General features: G+C 41.9%; 3 protein-coding genes across 3 annotated transcripts; 1 reads left to right on the top strand and 2 right to left on the bottom strand.

Annotated features, from left to right (window-relative positions):
- Window positions 1–5,154: 5,154 nt before the first annotated feature.
- On the bottom strand, window positions 5,155–15,699 carry MYCFIDRAFT_172678 (uncharacterized protein; the record flags this gene model as incomplete). Its single annotated transcript, XM_007925887.1, has 11 exons — window positions 5,155–5,164; window positions 13,279–13,337; window positions 13,369–13,513; window positions 13,546–13,722; window positions 13,759–13,809; window positions 13,871–13,942; window positions 13,972–14,025; window positions 14,076–15,367; window positions 15,410–15,459; window positions 15,492–15,597; window positions 15,661–15,699. The coding sequence occupies 11 exons, from the start codon at window positions 15,697–15,699 to the stop codon at window positions 5,155–5,157; spliced, it is 2,055 nt and encodes a 684-aa protein (XP_007924078.1).
- A 23-nt stretch (window positions 15,700–15,722) lies between these two features.
- On the top strand, window positions 15,723–17,009 carry MYCFIDRAFT_172679 (uncharacterized protein; the record flags this gene model as incomplete). Its single annotated transcript, XM_007925888.1, has 8 exons — window positions 15,723–15,743; window positions 15,775–15,866; window positions 15,893–16,067; window positions 16,106–16,243; window positions 16,275–16,290; window positions 16,417–16,484; window positions 16,520–16,544; window positions 16,576–17,009. The coding sequence occupies 8 exons, from the start codon at window positions 15,723–15,725 to the stop codon at window positions 17,007–17,009; spliced, it is 969 nt and encodes a 322-aa protein (XP_007924079.1).
- A 128-nt stretch (window positions 17,010–17,137) lies between these two features.
- On the bottom strand, window positions 17,138–18,758 carry MYCFIDRAFT_30231 (uncharacterized protein; the record flags this gene model as incomplete). The annotated part of the gene is made up of 3 exons (XM_007924181.1): window positions 17,138–18,271; window positions 18,341–18,481; window positions 18,552–18,758. The coding sequence occupies 3 exons, from the start codon at window positions 18,756–18,758 to the stop codon at window positions 17,138–17,140; spliced, it is 1,482 nt and encodes a 493-aa protein (XP_007922372.1).
- Window positions 18,759–19,346: the final 588 nt, after the last annotated feature.

A 19,346-nucleotide genomic window follows, 5' to 3' on the forward strand; every position in this document is an offset into this window, starting at 1 on the left:
TTATAGCAGACCTACTCCTACTCCTAGAATTAAAAAACACATTAGTATTAGGGTTTATAGATGATACAAACATCCTAGCCTAGTCTAAGATAATAGAAACCAACTACAAGATCCTAGAAGAGAAGCACTAGGAGTATAAAAAATAGGTAAAGAGGTATAGAGCAAAATTCGCCCTAGAAAAGTACTAGCTTATCTACTTTAGTAAGGCTAAATCAACCTATAATATAAAGCAATCAATCACTATCTAAGGCTTTGAAACCTAACTATTAGCAGAGCTTAGGGTACTAGGGATCTAGCTAGATCTAAAACTAAATTAGGGACTATAAGTAAAGAAGGTAAAGTAGAGGGTAGATACTAATATATAATCTATTAATAGACTTATAGCCTCTATATAGGGGGCTATATTCGAGAAAGCTAAAGTTATATATAAAGCAATTGTTAAGCTAGCGATGCTATATAGAGCATAGATATAGACAGCCTAGGAGAAAACACTAAAGAGGATTAAGCAACTAGTTAGCAGGTCCTAAACCTAAAGCCTAAAGAAAATCCTAGGAGTATACAAAACTATACTAATAAGGGTAGTAGAAATAGAATTAGGGATCCTACTAGTCAAACAATACTTTAAGGGACTAAGACACTAATATACGGTAAAGATAATAGAATACCTAGTCTAACAGACTATCTAAAAGGCACTAGATAAGATAAAAGCCTAGTATATTAGGACTAGGAGGCGAGACAGACTATAAATAACTCCCTAGAAAGTTAAAGACCTAGAGCAATATAGAGTCTTAATAAGAGAAATGCTAGAGAAAGAGCTTTAGGGACTAAATATAAGGCTAAAGGAAGACAAGCTAAAGGGAGAGAAATAAAGCCTAGCAGAGTTAATTGCTAGATACCTATAGGAGCAGGAATAGAACAAAACACAAGTTAGACTAGGAACCCTAAAGGCACTAATCAAATTTAGTTAATACAACTATTAGCTCTATAAGGACCTAAATAGGGCCGAGGCAAGCCTAGCTATCTAAATTAGATCTAAATATATTAGACTTAGGTCTTACCTATTTAGAAGAAACGTCCTAGGAATTGAAAGCAGAGCGTACTAATATAGCTACCAATCTTAGAACCCTAAGTATATACTACTAGTCTGCCCTTAGTAGTTAGAAGGTAGAAGTAATTAGAGACTAAAAGCAATAGAAAGGGAATACAATAAGCTAATCTAGAGCAAAGAAGACCTAAAGAGGATAGTAAAGTAGATTATTAAATAGGGATTTATATAACAATTCGCACTAGTAAGGGAAACTAAGGAGTAGATAAGAAGGAGGGAAGAAGAGGGGGAAAGAAGGGCAGGGTAGTAGGCAAGGTAGTTAGAGGGTAATAACCATAATACTAGTATACCCTAAAGGAAGGAAAACAAGGAAACGAGGAAGATTAATACTTATAAATAGGATAGGAGGGAGGTTTTTACCAACTAAGTTAGTTTCCTACCTAAAACAATACATAGAAACAGACCTATATAGGCCGAAAGGCACTACAACAGGCAAATGAAATATCTATCTATCTATATATAGTCTTCCTTCTAGGGCTTCCTTAGTACTACTATTAGGGACTTCCTAAATAGTCTTAGGTAGTGTCCTAGTGCTAGGCTTTATAAAAAGATATTAGCTAGTGCTAGGGCTAGCCCCTTCCTATATGCTTTTAGAAGTTTGTTATAGATCTTGTTTTCTCCTAGTGCCTTATTACCTAGAATTTTCTTTAGGATCCTTTCAATAGTTTCGGGTTTAACCTAGGTGTCTCTTAGTATACCTAGCAGTAGAGTCTCTTATTCTTCCTCCTTTATATCTAATAGGTCTACTTATACTTTTCTATAGAAGAAGTGTTAGCCTAAGGCTCTTACTTTCCCTTCTATTATAGTCTATATTTGTCCTTGTTAGTCTATAATGTCTAGGAATTGTAGTAGCATATTCTTTTCCTATTTAGGCCTCCTTGCCTATTTAGCTATCCTCTATATCTCCTCTAGTTTCTTTATAATTATTCCTATTATAGATCTCTATTCTTGTATCTTGTCTTTCTTAATCTAGATCTTCTTTTCCTAGTAGGCTTTATTATAGTTATCCTATACTTCCTAGGTATAGGTTTATATCTACTACCTCCTAGCCTTCCTTACTACTTTAACCTTCCCTATATACTTACTAGTCTAGTATAGTCGCTAGTATAGTGAATGTTTCTTTGCTAGGGTATACTTTCTAGCTACCTATTGTAGGATTCCTATTAGTTCTTCTACTGCCTTATTAATGTCCTCTAGCCTTAGTAGGTGCTTTATTAAGAGTTCCTCTATTTTTGGGTCCCTTTCTAGTTCCTCCCTAATCCTACCCTATTTAGTACCTTTCTAGTTAAGCTTCTCCTCTAGTTCCCTTTCCTAGTTAGCTTAGACATTTAGCTCAATCTATACCGGGAAGTAGTCTAATAATTCTTCTAGTTCCTAGTTAACCCTGTATCTTATAATCCTGTTCCTAATCTAATATAATGCAAAGTATAGGTCTAGTGTGCTACTACTTCCTCTTGCCTCCTAAGTAATTAGTCCCTTTAGGGTAACAATTTCTATTCCTTCCCTCTCTAATATATCAATTAGTCTTCCTACTAGGAAGTAGTAAGCTAGGGTAAAGTCTAAGCCCTAGAGGGGGTAGTAGAGGTTGAAATCCCTAAGTAGGATTTAGTAGGTGTTCCCCTAGATAACTCTAGGTAGTCTTTCTAGGGTTTTTAGTTAGGTACTGCTTCTTAAGTCTAGTAGTAGGTTGTATATACAGTAGACTTGGAGTGTACCTTAGGATGTCTCTACTTAAACTAATATTAGGTCCCTATCCTCCTATAGTATAGCCTACTAGGTTTCTATATCTATCTCCTTGCTAATATAGATGTATATCCTTAGGGCTCCCTAGTTGTAGATAATTAGGTAGTATCTTAGGTCTTTAACTGTTGCTAGTCTCTTTGTATATAGGTTAAGCTAGGGCTTTTAGATTGCAATAATATAATATTCTTTTAGGTTTAGTATTTGAAGGAAGCTCCTCTATACCTTGTCTTTGCTCTTATTAATATTATACTATATAATGTTTAGTGATATTGCAATGTTTATTAGGTTTTATCTATATTATTTCCCTATAAGTTTTCCTTTAGTCTTCCCTTACTTTAGACTAATATTTGACTAAGCTTTGTCTGCCCTGCTTCCTTTCCTATAATATTAAGGTATCTTAGTCTCCCTAGTTGCTAGTAACTCTCTTGTGCTAGTAAGGCCCTAAATGTGAACCTATTATCTTACCTAGACCTCTTTTATAGCACTTAGCTAGGTTGCTTCTATACCTAGCTACCCTAGCTTATTATATATCTTTTTAGTATATTGATTCTAGCTTCCTTTGCCTTCCTAGCTACCTGTATTCTTACCGGGCATTCCTTCGCCTAAGAGGGGTGTCTTTTAGTATAGTATACATATCTTGCTTCTCCCTTATATACTTTACATTCTTTAACCTAGTAATCCCCTATATAATAGGAGCAAGTGTTGGTTATCTTTATATACTTAGCTGCTAAGTGTCTATAGTATTGATATTTGAAGCACTATATTATCCTATAGTTGCTTCTGTATATCTCTGTTTCTAATCTTTTAAAGTCCTAGAACAACCCCTAGTCTAGTACTATATTAGCCTACTCTGCACTCCCTACCTAGATAATTAGGGAAGACTGCTTCTTAGTCTCTTCGATTTTCCTTTTAATCTATACTACTTTTGTAATCTTTAGGCCTAGGTATATAGCTTGGTTTTGTCTCTATAGGCTCTTAATATCCTGTTCTTCCTTAAAGCTTCTTATTATGCCGTAGGCTATAATTATAAATTGCTGTTAGGAGACCTTTACTATTTTCCCTATCTTAGTTGTCTATTCTTTTTGTGTTTCTAGCTTCTTTTTATCTTACTCTTATGCTATAAATAGCTTAATTACCCCTTTACCTTCGTTCCTAGCCCTAATTACCTCTTTAACTGCAATTCTTTCTATAATCTCTTTCCCTATAAGTCCTTAGACTTCCTTTTGCTCCTATAGGTCCGTAATATAGACTCGAACTACTGTCCTCGGGGGTTTTAGCGCCTCCTAACTAGCTACTACTACCTAGGTGCGGTAGTTTAGGCTTATCTCCTATTGTTTCTTCGTAATCTTTGCTACGACTGTATTAGCTACCTTTATAATTACGTAGCTTACCTAGTTGTAGATTGCTTTTAGTCCTCTAAGGAGTTCTAAAATTATTATCCTATATGCCCTCTTAGGGGTTCTTCTATCTTCTACCTTTAGTACCTCCTCTGCCCTAGTATATAGTGCTTTCTATTCGTCCTCCCTTCCTTCTTAACTGTCTTCCCTTCGTCTCTAATTGTTCGCTGCTATCGCTTCCGTAACTCTACCCTCGTATATAGTGCTTTCGACACTTTAGAGTATATATAAAGGAAGGGGGTTCCTCGGAAAACAGTACCGAAAAACAAGAAGGCTTTAGGTAGATAGGAGAAGGCTAAAAAGAGTAGGCGGACGAAGACTATCGCGAAGAAAAGTTATCTTTCTAACTGTACTTATTAGGTATAAATTTTATCCTTTCGCTCGCTGTTTAATTCCCTAACTGCTCGGTAGAATGTTATTATCTAGATCTAGGTAGAACTTATCGATTTCCCTAGAAGCCCTCCTTAAGAAGTTCGAACACTTTCTAACTAAACTATTCTCTAATATTAAGTACTATAATAGCTCCTCCCTCGGTATCGGTATAGTATATAAAAGAGCTATAAAGCAGCTCTATAGAACGTTCTACTAGTTACTCGCTATACTAAGGCCGAATGCTAGTTCGTTCCTTAGAACTCTTAGTTATTTAGGAGATATTAAGGATAGGGTAGGCAGTAACTTCGTATTATATAAGGAGGTAGAGGCTACTATAGAGGAGTCCTTTAACCTATAGAAGATAGTAAAAGATATAGAGGCAGCTATAGGTCTAGGTACCTAGTTAAATTTCTAGTAGGTAGAGTATAAGGATATTTAGAGGGAGTATTAGGTAGAGTTGCGAAGGCAGGTATATAATATAGTCTATAAAACAGGGATAATACCTATAACTATAAGTATTAGGCTCTTCAACCTTGCTTATTTTTCCCTGTTTTCGTTTTATAAAAATCCAAACTAATACAAATCAACCGGAATATATATCTTCTTTTAGTTCTTTAAAAAACCTAGTAGCGTAGCTAGTAGCGTAGCCGGCCTTTTTACTCCTTAGAACTAACGGGATTTTCGAAGACTTCTATTCCGTACGGCTAATAAAGTATACTATACTATATATATATACTTAGAGAGTATTTAGAGCGCGGTATATAGCGCCGTATAATAGCGGCTTATTTCGTATATAGAAAAGCTTATAAACGATACTACGAACATCCTTCCTACTAGAATATCTATCCTACCTAGTACTATCTCGAATGTAGATATTCTAGCCTTTTAGAATCTAATCGAGTGCTTTGAAATCCTTATCTATAATCGTTATACGCTTCGCGTAGATAGCTATAAGGTTAACCGCTAAAATAGTATTAGTATAGTCCGAAAAGAGGTAGAAGAGAAATATATATTCGAAGATACGAATTAGGTAGGCTTCTATAGCCTCTTAAAGGGCGCCTATCGCGGAGGCTTAGAAGCGAAGGTCCGTTCTATAATCCTAGGCAATTTCGCGAATAAGTCGTTAGAAAGGAGCTTTACGGATTAGGAGATTAGAACTCTTCTAATACTTCCGAATCTTATAGAGGGCTACGGCTAAAGAAGGATTAGTAAAAAGACAGTAAGAATACCGGCTACGCTGCCGGCTACGCTACCGGCTATAAATAGGACTTACTTCCTAGGCGCTATCGACGCTTCGTACGATTATTACTACTAGTAGTAGAAGCGCTAGTCGTCGTTTTACGTAGAGCCTTACCCGCCGTTGTCTTACGTAGAGCCTTGCTCGCGACGCCCTTTCTAGTACCGGATCTAGCGGTAGTAGTAGTAGCCTTCTTACGTTAATATACTATACTCGTTCTACTATTTCCGGTCTTATTACGACCCGTAGAAGTAGTAGGTCCCTTCTTACGAGGCGTCGTAACTTAGTTAAGTAGACTCGGTATTATAAAAGTCGTCGAATTAAGGAAAAAAGTGCGTTACGAAGGTATACGAAAGCGCGCGCGGAGCGAGGGTATTACGTAGATAGTAGATATAGAGCGTAGAGGTATAGGTATCGATACGAAGGTTAAATATAGCGAGAGAGGTAGTATCGCGGTATCGCTAGGTAATAGAGTAAGCGTCGCGTAAGCCTATATTATAGTAACGTTAGAGTAAGGAAAGAAGGTAGGTATAGCTAAAAAAGGCAGGTACGGTAAACTTTGAAATATAGCCGGCATATATAGCTAGTATAGTAATAGGCGAAAGCCTCCTTTTAATAAATAGCCGGCCTAATAATAGTATCCTACTATAGTATAGATATTCTTTAGTAATGCCCTTACTAGCTATAGTAATCTTATAAGTAACCTAGGCCTATTGCTAGGAAATATAAGAAATATTAGGTAGGCTATACTAAATAAGCTAGTTATTTAGTAGGAAAAGGCCTACTACCGTCTCTATATGCCGGCTACGAGTGCCTGCTATCGCTCTAAATTCAACTCCGCCCTATCTCGGAGGCTAAGGTACCGAGCGGAAACCCTATAGCTTATATTTACTCGGTTGTCGCGGAGCGCTTATAGGTAAGGTATTAGAAAAGAGTATAAAAAGTACGAGAAGAGTATCCTAGGATATAGGTCGTAAGTAAATAAGAGTAGCACGCCTAGTTATTTATATAGTACGTTACTCTATACGACTAAGAGCCTATATTATCTCGTACTTCGCTTATAAGACCTCGACTCTACTAATATACTATTAATCTCCTACTCGGTCGCTGTTTTAATTCTTCTTCGAGTTGCCGGACTTAGTACGTATCTATCGCTATATAATAGCGCTACGTATTATAGAGAATTAACTGTACTGTATCTCGAAGGCTAAGGTACCGAGCGGAAATCCTATAGCTTATATTTACTCGGTTATCGCGGAGCGATTATAGGTAAGGTATTAGAAAAGAGTATAAAAAGTACGAGAAGAGTATCCTAGGATATAGGTCGTAAGTAAATAAGAGTAATACGCCTAGTTATTTATATAGTACGTTACTCTAAATAACTAGGAGCCTATATTATCTTATACTTCGCTTATAAGACCTCGACTTTACTAGTATACTATCGATCTCTTCCTCGGTCGCTAATACGCTATCTTAATTCTTCTTCGAGTTGCCGGACTTAGTACGTATCTATAGCTATATAATAGCGCTACGTATTATAGAGAATTTCTCGTTAAAGTTTCTCTCTCGTAGGCTTACTATCTACTTCGTAGTATAGAGGATTAAAGTGCTAATACTAAAGAATCTCCTTATAGTTAGGATACTAGGGCTCCTTAGGACCTTTGTATTTTAGGTCTAAATAGAGACGTATTATAAACGTTCTATTGCCCTTTCGCTTACTACCCGCTAGGTCGCGATATACGAAGAAACTAATCTAAATATAGCTCGTCTCTATAATAGCCGGGTAAATATAGAGCGCTAGGTTTCTACTTCGTACCTTAGATTTAGGGACGGCGCGGAGATAAAATTAGAAATATAGCCGGTACCTATAGCCGGTAAAAGGATGCGAAAATAGGCCTCCTCCTAGGTTAATCTACCGACTAAATACAATTTCTAACTAATCCGCTATAAACCGACGCCGAATTTTAGCTAGAAGCTATATATCTTTATTTTAAAGAGTAACCCGCTTCGTATAGATAGTAAGCAGGTTTAAAAGCTTAAGCTCGATTACGAGAAATGCCTCTATAGCTTCTTAAAGAGTACTAATCGCTTTAGCCGTAAATCGTATACTAGACCGAAAATCTAATATAATTTCTCGGACGAGTCGCTAGAAGGGAGTCTTAGGGATTAAAAGCTTAGTCCCTCTTTTATTTTAGAAAAGCCGGATCTAGCGAAGGGTAATAGTACCTAGTTTAAAGCGCTACTTCTTTATCGTCGAGTCCTGCCTTATTCCCTTTTTTTAATAGAAAGATAACTTTTCTTCGCGATAGCCTTCGTCCGCCTACTCTTTTTAGCTTTCTTCTATCTATCTAAAGCCTTCTTATTTTTCGGTACTATTTTCCGAGGAACCCCTTTTCTTTATATATACTATAGAGAGTCTTGCTCTTCCGATATCTCGTTCTCGCTACGGTCTCCCTATATCTAGCTTACTTTACCCTTGCCCTTTAGGCTCTAAAGATATTTATCTACGCGTTTAGGCGACGAGGGTATATCGGTAGGACCTAGAAAATTAATAAGCCTATAATCGTAAGGAGATATTTGTACTTCTTACCTTCTAGAACAAATAGTCTTCTATTAAACCGCCTTAGTAGGTTATCGTTAGATTTAAGTAAAGGATAGTCGCTTAAGGAAGGGGAGGTAGCTAGCTTAGGATTCTATTAAAGCACTAAAGCACTTACTATTTAGCGAGTTGTCTTTACTCCCTGTTCCTAGGAAGCTATTCGTAGAGCTTATAATAGATTTTATTATAGGCCTTCCTCCTACTAAGCGTAGGGGCAGCAAGGATATATATAATGCTATCCTTATTATAGTAGATCGATTTACTAAAGGCGCTCGATATATCCCGGCGCGGAAGGATTAGACTACTATTAATATAGCAGAAGCGCTATAGAATAATATCTTCTATACGTATTAGGGAACCCCTAAGGGGATAGTATCTAATCGTAGATCGATACTAGTATCGCACTATTAGAGCGAAATATACCTATAGCTAAGACTAAAGCATCGGCTATTAATAGCTTTCTATCTATAGACTAACGGTTAAACAGAGAGGCAGAATGCTACCTTATAGCAGTACCTACGTAGCTATATTAATAATAGCCCTAAAGACTAGGTTAACCTCCTATAGCCTATAGAATTCGTATACAACAATAGTGTATACTTATTAACTAAGGTTTTACTATATATAGCTATAATAGGCTAAAACGCTGCTTTACTATAAGACCTATTAACGCTCAAGGCCGAGCGCTAGGAAAGGGAAGCGCGTTAAGTACTAGAAATACTAGCGGCAATAGAACGTATCTAGAAGATACGAGAAATCTATGCTAAGATAGCTAAGAAGCTAACAAAGGCTTAAGAGTACTAAAAGACCTACTATAATAAGCGTTATATACCGATAACCTTTAAGCAAGGCGATATAGTTATACTTAGTATAAAGAACCTCCGCATCCGCAAACACCTATTACCTAATAGCAAAACAAGGCCTAAGCTCGTACTAAGATATATTAGCCTATTCCGCATTCGAGAAGTTAAGGGCCCCTCTATATAGGCCTATTAGTTATAGCTTCCTCCTTATTACACTATCTATAATACCTTCTACGTGTCCCCCCTTAAGCTATATTACTAGCGCGAAGGCGATAAAGCGCCTACTAAGTTAGAAGAAGTCTTAGCTAATAGTAAAGAGCTATAGTCGGTCGAACGAATACTAAAGTATCGGACTAGACAAGGTAAGAAGGAGTACCTACTAAGGTAGTAAGGCTATTCGCCTAAATAGGACTTATAGGAAGCTAAAGGCTCCTTTAAGGATATAACTAAGTTATTAGATAAGTATTAGACTAGTATAAAGAATAAGAAGAAGGCTAAGGGCCTATAATGTTACTAGAAGTCGCTAGAGAGACCTAGGATTAATACTACCCCCGGGGTACTATTAGCTAACTAATTAGAAGCAAGTAATTGTTAGCGAAATGAGACTATACTATAATAGTAAACGCGTACCGAGTATTAACAAGCGCGCTACGACGTATTAACTAATTGCCTGCTCTTTTAAGTATTCTACCTCCTTACTAACGTAGCAAGGCCCTTCTCTTAGTCCTTAGGCCCCCTCCCGTTCCTTCTATTCTATCGAGGCCCCGAGGCCTAGGCGATCCGCGGGGACGGCGCGCGCGCGTATAGTAATAATAATAATAATAATAGCGTTACGGCACGAGCTAGCGATATGTTAGAAGACGGCGCGGCTATATTAGTAACGGTATTACTAAGTATATTGCTAGTTAAAGAAGGAAATTAGAAGCAAGGTAAAGTTAGTACTAAGACGGCTAGCGCCGCTATTATTAATATTACCTGCTATTATTATTATACCCGTAAGAACAACCTTACCTATACCGCGGTCTAAGGCCGGAATATACTATACTAACTAAGCTAAAAAAGATTAAGCTATTCGAGGGGCTCGAGGCTTAAAAGGTTAAGCGATTAATAGACTAACTAAGGGCAAAAATATAGAGCTAAGCTAGCCGGGGTCGATCTTGCGGATAATAGGTTACTCCTCGATCTTTCCGATCCTTTAAGCGAGGCGAACCTTAACTATTATACTTATAATAGCCTTTATCTATAGAAACTAGACAAACTATGTTTTTAAAAGATAAGGTTAATTAACAATTAAAGGCCGCTAAACCTAACTAATTAGGGCTAGCGAAACTACGAACAATAATAGCCCTCGTAATAATAAGAACAATCCCTCGGAAGCGGATATTTCTAGGTCTTTTAGAGTAGACGTAAAGAACTCGGATAATATTACTTAGAACGGAGGCAGCACTATAATACCTCGTACGTCTACCTATTATAGTAGGGAAGACGCGCTCGTATTATAATTAGTCGATAGCCCTTAATTCTTATAGATATATATTACTTTACTCTATTATATATAAGGATAGCGCAGTTAGAGTTAGACATTGTATTAGAAGGTAAGGTTTAATATAGTTATATAATTAGGTAGTTAAGTGTTTAATTTAGCGCGGCTAAGTAGCTTATCGGATTTGCTAAGTTAGTAGTAATAGAGGTCGAGATTAGAATATAGAAAGGCTACGAGGGCGCGGCCTTTAGAAGGGAAGCGTATATTAGGGCTAAAGGGGCTATACGTAATTAGCATATAACTAGGCCGAGTAAAGCTAGGGTCTTAATGCCTTAGGTAGGGCTTAGCGCTTAGCGTTAGGCTAACTTGCCTGCTTTCCTCCCTCTTCTCCTAGATCCTTATCGAATACTACTTATACCTACTACTATCCTATCTACCTGCTAATATACCCTTCTTATAGTAATAGATACTGCCCTTTTTTCCGCGCGCTATAGATATAAGGATTTAATAGCAGGGGTGTTAATTCTAAGGCCGGGAAAAGAGAACGAGGCAGGCAATTCTATTCTTTTCGCTTTAGAGTAGGAGCTGCTATACAAAAGTCGATAGGAGGCAAGTCTCTTATTTTAACTAGGACGCCTTTTAGATACGAGTCGATAATTTAATAAGCTCTAGTTACTATATAGACGGTAGGGAACGATAGGAATAGATCCTATAAGCCTTTATAACTAGTAAGTAACCCGCTATATAGCTAAGTTTCGAGACTTAAGGGATCGAAGATAGAGTTAGTAGGTATAAATATTAGGTAGGCTATAGTAGGTTATATACTAGTCTATAGGCGAGGAGGAGGGCTAGGTAGGAGTTTATAGTAGGAATGTTATAATATAAGGTAAGTAAGTACGCTATAATCTCTAGAACTAGAATAGTAGGTAGCTTTTCTTCCGCCTATTAAAGAGTATTAAGTTATTTTTATTACGCTAAATTAAGATAGAAAAGGAATAAGTACTTATACTCGTATTTATATAAATAGTAGAAAATCATCTCGAGCTTGCTTCTCGCTTTAAGTTCTTACCGTTTTTTTAAGTGTCTATATAAACCTACTACTCGCTTTTCTAAAATAAATAGCCGAACGACGAGTTACGTTTAAGGACTAGATTGCTTTTAGAAAAGAAAAGTTACTAGTATTAAAATCGTAATAACCGTAAGTATCCTCTAGAGTAGTTACTAGACTTTTACTAACTTAGAGAAAGGCTTTCGAAAATAATTTAAACGACTCGTTTTACTAACGACTTATATAGCGTAGCGAGAAATATATAGACTTTGTTATTCGAATTGTAACGCGATAGTAATAAAGGGGGAGACGTCTAGGATATAAGATATCTAGATTAGTAAGATAGAAAGTAATACTAATAATACCTCGAATAAGTTACCTTACTATAAAGGCTAACTTTTAGGTTTATAAGTAATGGCCTAGGTTAGCTAGACTATTTCCTAGCTATCGGTATTAGACTACGCTATAATAGATAAACGGGAGATTATAAAATAATAAAACCCTATCTCCTATATACTACGCCTCTAAGGCCGAAAAGGAAAAAAAGGCGTACGTTTACTATCTTTATTAAGAGAAAGCGGAGCTTATACTCTCTAACTAGGACGATAGGTAATATAAGTTACTAGTAGTTAGGCCTCGACTATCTCTTCGAAAGAGGAGGGAGGAGACCCTAAGGACTATATACTACCGCGGCTACTACCTAAGACGTATAATTATACTATAGAAGAGATAGCGATACGATTTAATACCTATACGATATCTCTTTAATACTTCTATTCGTTTTATATTATCTTCCTACTAGAAAACTCTAATAGACCTAGCTTCTACTATACTCTAAGTCTTTTAATCCTAGTTCGATACCTAGCTTAGTTTCCTAAGCCTCTAGATAGGTTATAAGTCGTCCTATTATTAACTTATTATAGTATCGACGAAAACAATCGCTCTATCTTAGTAAAACTTAAATAGATATATACCTATCTATATATTCTTTCTCTAACTATAACTAGAAGGCAAATAAGTAATTTCCGTAGTATTTACCTTACTTATATATATACTCTAGATAAAAAAAAAAGAAACAGATAATTTTTTTTAGCTCGATCTAACGACTTAATATAAGATAATATATTCCTCCTACTATTACGAGACGAGTAATAAACGAACCTAACTAATTCCGTAGTTAGGATTAGGAAATCTACTTTAGAATTACGACCCGAAAAGTTTAGTACTTACTAAATAAAGTCTAAGTATATATCTTATAGCCTATAATACCTATCTACCTACCTACCTACCTACCTACCTACCTACCTACCTACCTACCTACCTACCTACCTACCTACCTACCTACCTACCTACCTACCCCGTCTAGTCTAGTCTAGTTTGCCGAAACAGCCTATATAAGGTAGATGTCCTTATTAGCAAGACAAAGTAAGATACAGTACTCTATACCTTACATTCACCCGCTCTTACGTAGAACTATTCCCCGAAGATCACACACGCGAGATCTGGATAAATATGCATGCATACCCGAACTTCTGCCTAAAAAGTAGGGTCTCCATCTCGAGTGCAATTACGGAGGTATACTGATGAGAAGAAGAAGAAAGATTTGTTGTTGGAATAGATTATATGTGGGAGTGGCAAGGCGAATTTTGGTATGGGATTGATTATTGAAGTGAGAACTTGGAAGTGATTATAATGGAAGTACTCCGTAGCTTCTTGCTGCTCCCTACTAGATTTGGGGGGGTTTTTTTTTTCTTCCACTGCGATCGATCAGGAGATTGAGCAGCGTCTCGTGTGGTTTCTTGACGTTGCGGAACCACCAAAGTCTCGATTCGTGACCGACTTGCAAGATCCCGATCAAGTCCACGGCGGTTGAACACCATGCATAAGGCGATGGTGGCGACCGGAGGGTTTTGGTGTGTCCCGGTGTGTGTATGTCTGGCCGCCCTTGATCTCATATCTGGATTGCATCACGGGTAGATGCTCATCGGCGTCTTGTACCGTATGGGCGGGCGACTTGGCGATCTCTCATCATCATCACAATCTGTCGCGCGATGGAGAGTCGCTTTTGGCCGTGCTTTGTCACGCCTTAGTTGGATATGGCGTATTTGGCATCCGGATGGAATTGATCAAACCGCGCTGTATGGCTGAGAAGATGCTTGACCAGAGCCGGGCGTCGTGGATCACAACGCAAATTCACTTGCGAGATCTTGTTTCCTGACTCCGCTGACGAAGATTGTGCTGGTTGTTGGTTGTCGAATTTGATACCGTTCTGGCGTCGCTTTGCTCACTCCTCTTCCAATTTCTGCAAGGTTGGACAGTTCCTCTCGAATTCAGCAAAGCTTCGACATGCCTTCAGTCTCCCGTCTTCGGAGAGAATCGATACGCGTCTGACGGGTAATATCGAGTCTCTGTCGTCGTGAGCCGCGTTGACTGGTACTGCGGAGCTAGTCTGCCTTCCAAAACCGGCATTGGCTTCAACTTCTGACAGACGCTGTCCACTGTCCGATGTCGCACGGGGCAGGTCCATGTCTGCAGTGCTGTCACGGCTTCGACTGAACAATTCCATCTTTCCAGGCAGCATCTCAGGCTCGTTCCAGATCGTGAAGGTGTCCAGGCCTCCGACTTGCTCTTTAGTGATGGCAGGTCCGAAGATGAGCGTTCGACGACTCACGGTATAGAGCAGCACGTCGATCCAGCCGTTTGAAGCCAGCAGGAATCCGGCAACGGTCAGCTCAGCGTACCCAACGTCTCCTCCAGCCATTATCTTCAGTCGCGCAATGACGGCAGGTAAAGTGCATGCGACGTATGCAATGGGGTACATGATGATGCTTCGGGCGGCTGATTCTGCTCGCATTCGCGTGTCCGGGGTCGAGTAGAAGAATGACCTGACTCTGCGCCAGAGAATAGCAAACATGAGGGTGTAAACGATGATTACAGTGGCTTGAGTCAGGATGAGCCAGATGTAGTGGATCCAAAGTCGGTCCATGAGGTATTTCTCGTTGATCCAGCACCAGACTCCTGCTCTCATGTAGAAATCCCGAGGGTGGATGACGACTCCAATGGTGGAAAGGAAATAGGCGAAGGTCCAGAGGCTGACGATCATGAACAGGAATGGGGCATAGGACAATCGCTTGTCGAAGACCACATCGGCGAATAGATGGACCGCCAGTGCGAGTGTGAAGAGAGCGATGCCCACATCGCCAGCGTTCAGAAGCCAGCCCTGCGCCCAGCAGGTCGGAGTCTGAGCAAAGATGCCATCTTTTCGCAGCCACTGAGTGCCGAGACTGAATCCGACGGCTTGCTGTACATCGGACAGCACGAGATTGAGGAGCAGTGCCACGTATTGGTTGATGCGAGCATATGAGCGATGCTTCCAGGTGAGGACTCTGTAGCCCAGATATGCAAGAAGGCCAGATGACGAGACGGCGGAGACGATGGCTGCAGCGGAAATTGCTACGATTCCAGCGCGAACATCGTCTGGTAACGGCGACTGTGTATCCGCTGATCCAGGGCGCAGCATCTTGAACGTGAGCACATGCTCGTCGAGACTCGGGGACTGCATATGTGTGAGATGTAGGCGCTGGAGACCAGCGCAGAGGAGCCGTCACGCTCTCGCTTCCACTGCAGCTCGGGTCGGGAAGTCAGCCCAGAGTGTACGTGCCAGCGAGGTTGCTATCCCAGAGGAGGCTTGGTGAGAGGAGCACGAATGCGAAGTGCAGCTACATGCTTAAGTCGCGAGCGTTCTGGTTGGTTGTGTTCCGCGGTCTGCGTGATGTTTGCCCCCAAGTAGTTGTGAAACGCCAGGATGGGCTGGCTTCAGTGGCATGACGAGCCCTTTATACCGATGATTTCTCGAAGCTTACGAAGATGAACCTTGTTCTGCATTGGCTCTGCATTTGACATGAGGGACATGGACATCATGCGGCCCGCGAGCGATGTCCAGGAGCCGCAGCCTTGTCATGACCAGGAACCATGACCCGACGCAAGCGCTCGTATTCGGCTGCTGCTTGGTCTGCGGTACCGGGTGGTGATGAGTGGAAGTCCATTGTGATTGCGCATGGCGAATGGAAAGGGGGCATGTGATCGAAGCAGATGAAGAGTGAAGACGAGACAAGACAGACGGGAATAACGAGAAATCGCCTAGCCAACGCAGCAGCTGGGCCATTTTGAGATGTAGACTTCACTCCCAACATTGCACAAAGGGTGTGGGAGGCAGGCTTTCATACTATGCCCATCACGGCATCACCACATCCAATAACGACCCTGTGTCTTATCCGCCGGTGACCGGAGGCTCGGGCACTGAAGACTGTGTGTGCAGGGACTCCATGAGCATCATCATCAACAGGAACAACATTGCGAGGGAATGGCACACAGCCAAGTAACAGACATCAAGATGGCGACTGGAAAACAAAGACTTCTTGTCACAATGGAAACTGAGATCGCGTCGCAGTGCTGCGTCTTGTCCCTAATAAGAAGACCATATTGAGGCATCGATGTACCTTTGTACTCAGGTAAAGTTTTACGGCACTTCCCCGACTACCTCGTCTCGAATGTTATTACTCGCCTCGGCGTAATATAAGGGACCGAATTGAAATTTTATCTTTCGAATAGGTTGGCGGCTCGCTTTAGCTGAGGAGCACTCTACCAAAACACCTCTCCCCTTACGAGCGGGAGGGAGGGTTGGGGGCCACACCGATGTGCCCTCTATAAGGAGGTCGGGGACTGACAAGAGTCCTACGTTTACAGCCTTACTCTCGGTGAGTTAGGAGATGACCTGCATAGGACGAGAGCGAACAATGTATCAGCCTTGGAATTTCAATTTACTACTCGCTTGCCTCATCGAGACACAGTTAGCCCCCGAGCCTCCGAACAGGGAAGGAGGAAAAACTTCCAGATCTCCAAAGCCGAAGCCAAAGCCTATTCTAGTATACATACACATAAAAACCTTCCCGAAGCAGAACCTCGCCGACGAAAAATCATCAGGACCATCGAAATCCCTGTGTTCAGTTTCACGCATGCCACTCTTCTATAGAATGTCTAGAAAATGCCCACGACAGCCTTGCGAAGAACACGGCTCGCACGGCAAAGAGAGCAACTCGGCAATAATATCAAGCAGGGAGAGGGACCCGATATTGCGGAGCGGGCCCGAGGAGCAGGCACCGCAATGCGAGGGAAACCATCATCAGGTCCAGACTCTAGAATTTGCAGGGCCAGGGATGTGATCAAATCGACCAGGCCACAACATTATTGCACCAAAACAGTGAAAATGATGAGAGATACGGTGGACGAGGGATAGAGATGATCCTTGTTTTGACTCCATAATGTATCTGAATGTCGTGATGATTGCTCGCTAGGTAATGTAACGGAAGTCAGGATGTTGATGTCCCAAATCCTCGATCTCTTCCTCACTCAGGCCGTTTAAACGATAGCTTCGACCGCCTTGCGAACGTAATCTGTTCTCGTAGAGACAGTAGAGAATTCCTCCGATGGCGAGAAGGAGGACGACGAGTTGGGCGGATAGATTTATCGTGTGGCCGATGTGATACGTGGGAGCGTCGCTTGCAAGATATGTCCATGTGGCGACGATACCTCCAAGAGTTCCGAGGGTGACGATCCAGCCGCTGGCTACTGCTCGCACCGGTGGACCGGCGCAGTTGTTGAGGCCCCAGGAAAGGAAGCCAGGTCCACCGGGGAAGGCACCCAGAGCGCAGAGATAGACGGCGGCGTAGCGGACGTTGGCGTCGTTGTTCCAGCGCAGGAGAGCGAAGCCCGTAATGCCGAGGAATGTGAAGCAGGCCAGGCACAGTCCTCGTTGCTTGATCTTGTCGCTGATGAAAGCGATCAGGATGGCGATGGCAGATGCCGACACGTAGACTGGAACGCTGTACAGCTGTGCCCTGGTCGCCGTCCAGCCCAGATCGCGCAGCACCGTCGGCATGAACACGCTCAGCCCCTGTACCGTGATATTAATGCAGAAGAAGCCAGCAGCGCAGATGTAGTTGTTGATGTTGAAAAGCGCACGTTTGATATGGTGCGGCTTCACATGACCTTCCGCACCCGCTTTGTACTCGACACGAAGCCTCTGCACGGCGATGAATTTCTCTCGCTCCGTCAAAACCCGTGACGTCCCTGGACTTTGCGGCAACATTAACGGAGCCAGGGCGCCAATCAACATCGTGACCAAACCTTCGAAGAAGAAAATATTGCGCCACGTGTGAATCGGCGCCGAGGCTGCTCCCCATTCGGGAATTCTGGCGAGTCCGGCGGCCAGCAAGCCGCCAAAGGCACCGGCCATCGATGCGGCCGAGACGTAGATGCCGACGCGGAAGTAGAGTTCTTTCCGCTTGTAGAAGCTGGAGAGGAAGAAGGCGATGCCCGGCATCACGCCTCCCTCGAAGACCCCGAGAAATGCACGTGCGGCGCACAGCTGGCTGAAGCTGTTCACCCATGCCGTGCACATGCTCACGAGCCCGAAGCCCATCACCTGCAAGGTTGTATACACGTCAGTCAAGCCTCAGGAGCACGGTGGAATTCAATCGGAGCAGCGGCTGACCAGAGCGGGAATGTAAAAGCGCGGCCCAACTCGCTTGAGGATGATGTTGCTTGGGACCTCGACGAAGCAGTACACGATGTAGAAGACCGACAGGGCCCAATTGAAACGCACCCCAACCAGGTTGAGGTCCTCTCCCATGCCCTGTCCACACAGATCTGTCAGCGAGCTAAATCATAATAATGAGGACCCTTGATGATGGGTGTGGTCTGACCTGAATTCGAGCATTGCCAATATTGGCTCTGTCGAGGAAACAAAGCAGGTATAGCAGTGTGACCAAAGGCACGATCTGCCAATCTAGTTTGTGTCGCACGCGCGCTTCTTCTTCTTCTGTCCATGTGATGTTTGCTTCCGAGTACGGATCTCCTTTGTCCGCCTCATGGATGTGTAGCGTGTCCACTTTCTTCTCTTCTGCTGCCATGATGATATGGAAGAAGGAAAGAAATTGGCGAAAGTGTTGCACTCTGCTGAGGAGGAGTCCAACAAACAACAAAATCTGGGGAAAAGAAACACATCCTTGGATCTCAGCTCCGCATTATTTAAAGGGCTACTACACTAGTTATCCTCTTCGCGAAGCGTTTCTGCTTGTGCGACCCGAGGCAAGGGCATATTCTACTTAGGCGATCCTATCCTGTACAGTACGGCAATCAATTTCTTCGCTGCACACCCACCTCGTTCGACGGCGCCGAGAAGATGCCAAGTTGTGCAAATGGAGGACCACGTGTGTTGGTGCACGACAGCGAGACAAGATCGTGCAGTAGTGTGCCTGCCAATGCTCGGCATGCGGAGAGTTCTCCAGTGTTTCGGCGCTCGCTTCAGCATCCCGGCTGTTGTGGATGGGCATGCGTTTGTCTGGAGCGAGGGAAGAGGTTGCAATGCACGATGGGTTCCGAGTTGTGTGGAGTTTGAGAGTGTCTGCTGGTGGCTCGAGTGATGGCTTCATCTCAGGCTTTCGTCCTGTCGACCTTGAGCATCGAGTTGCGACAAGGCCGTTGACCCCCACTGGAAT

This window comes from Pseudocercospora fijiensis, assembly GCF_000340215.1.
Source record: "Pseudocercospora fijiensis CIRAD86 unplaced genomic scaffold MYCFIscaffold_2, whole genome shotgun sequence".
Taxonomy (NCBI): Eukaryota; Fungi; Ascomycota; class Dothideomycetes; order Mycosphaerellales; family Mycosphaerellaceae; genus Pseudocercospora; species Pseudocercospora fijiensis.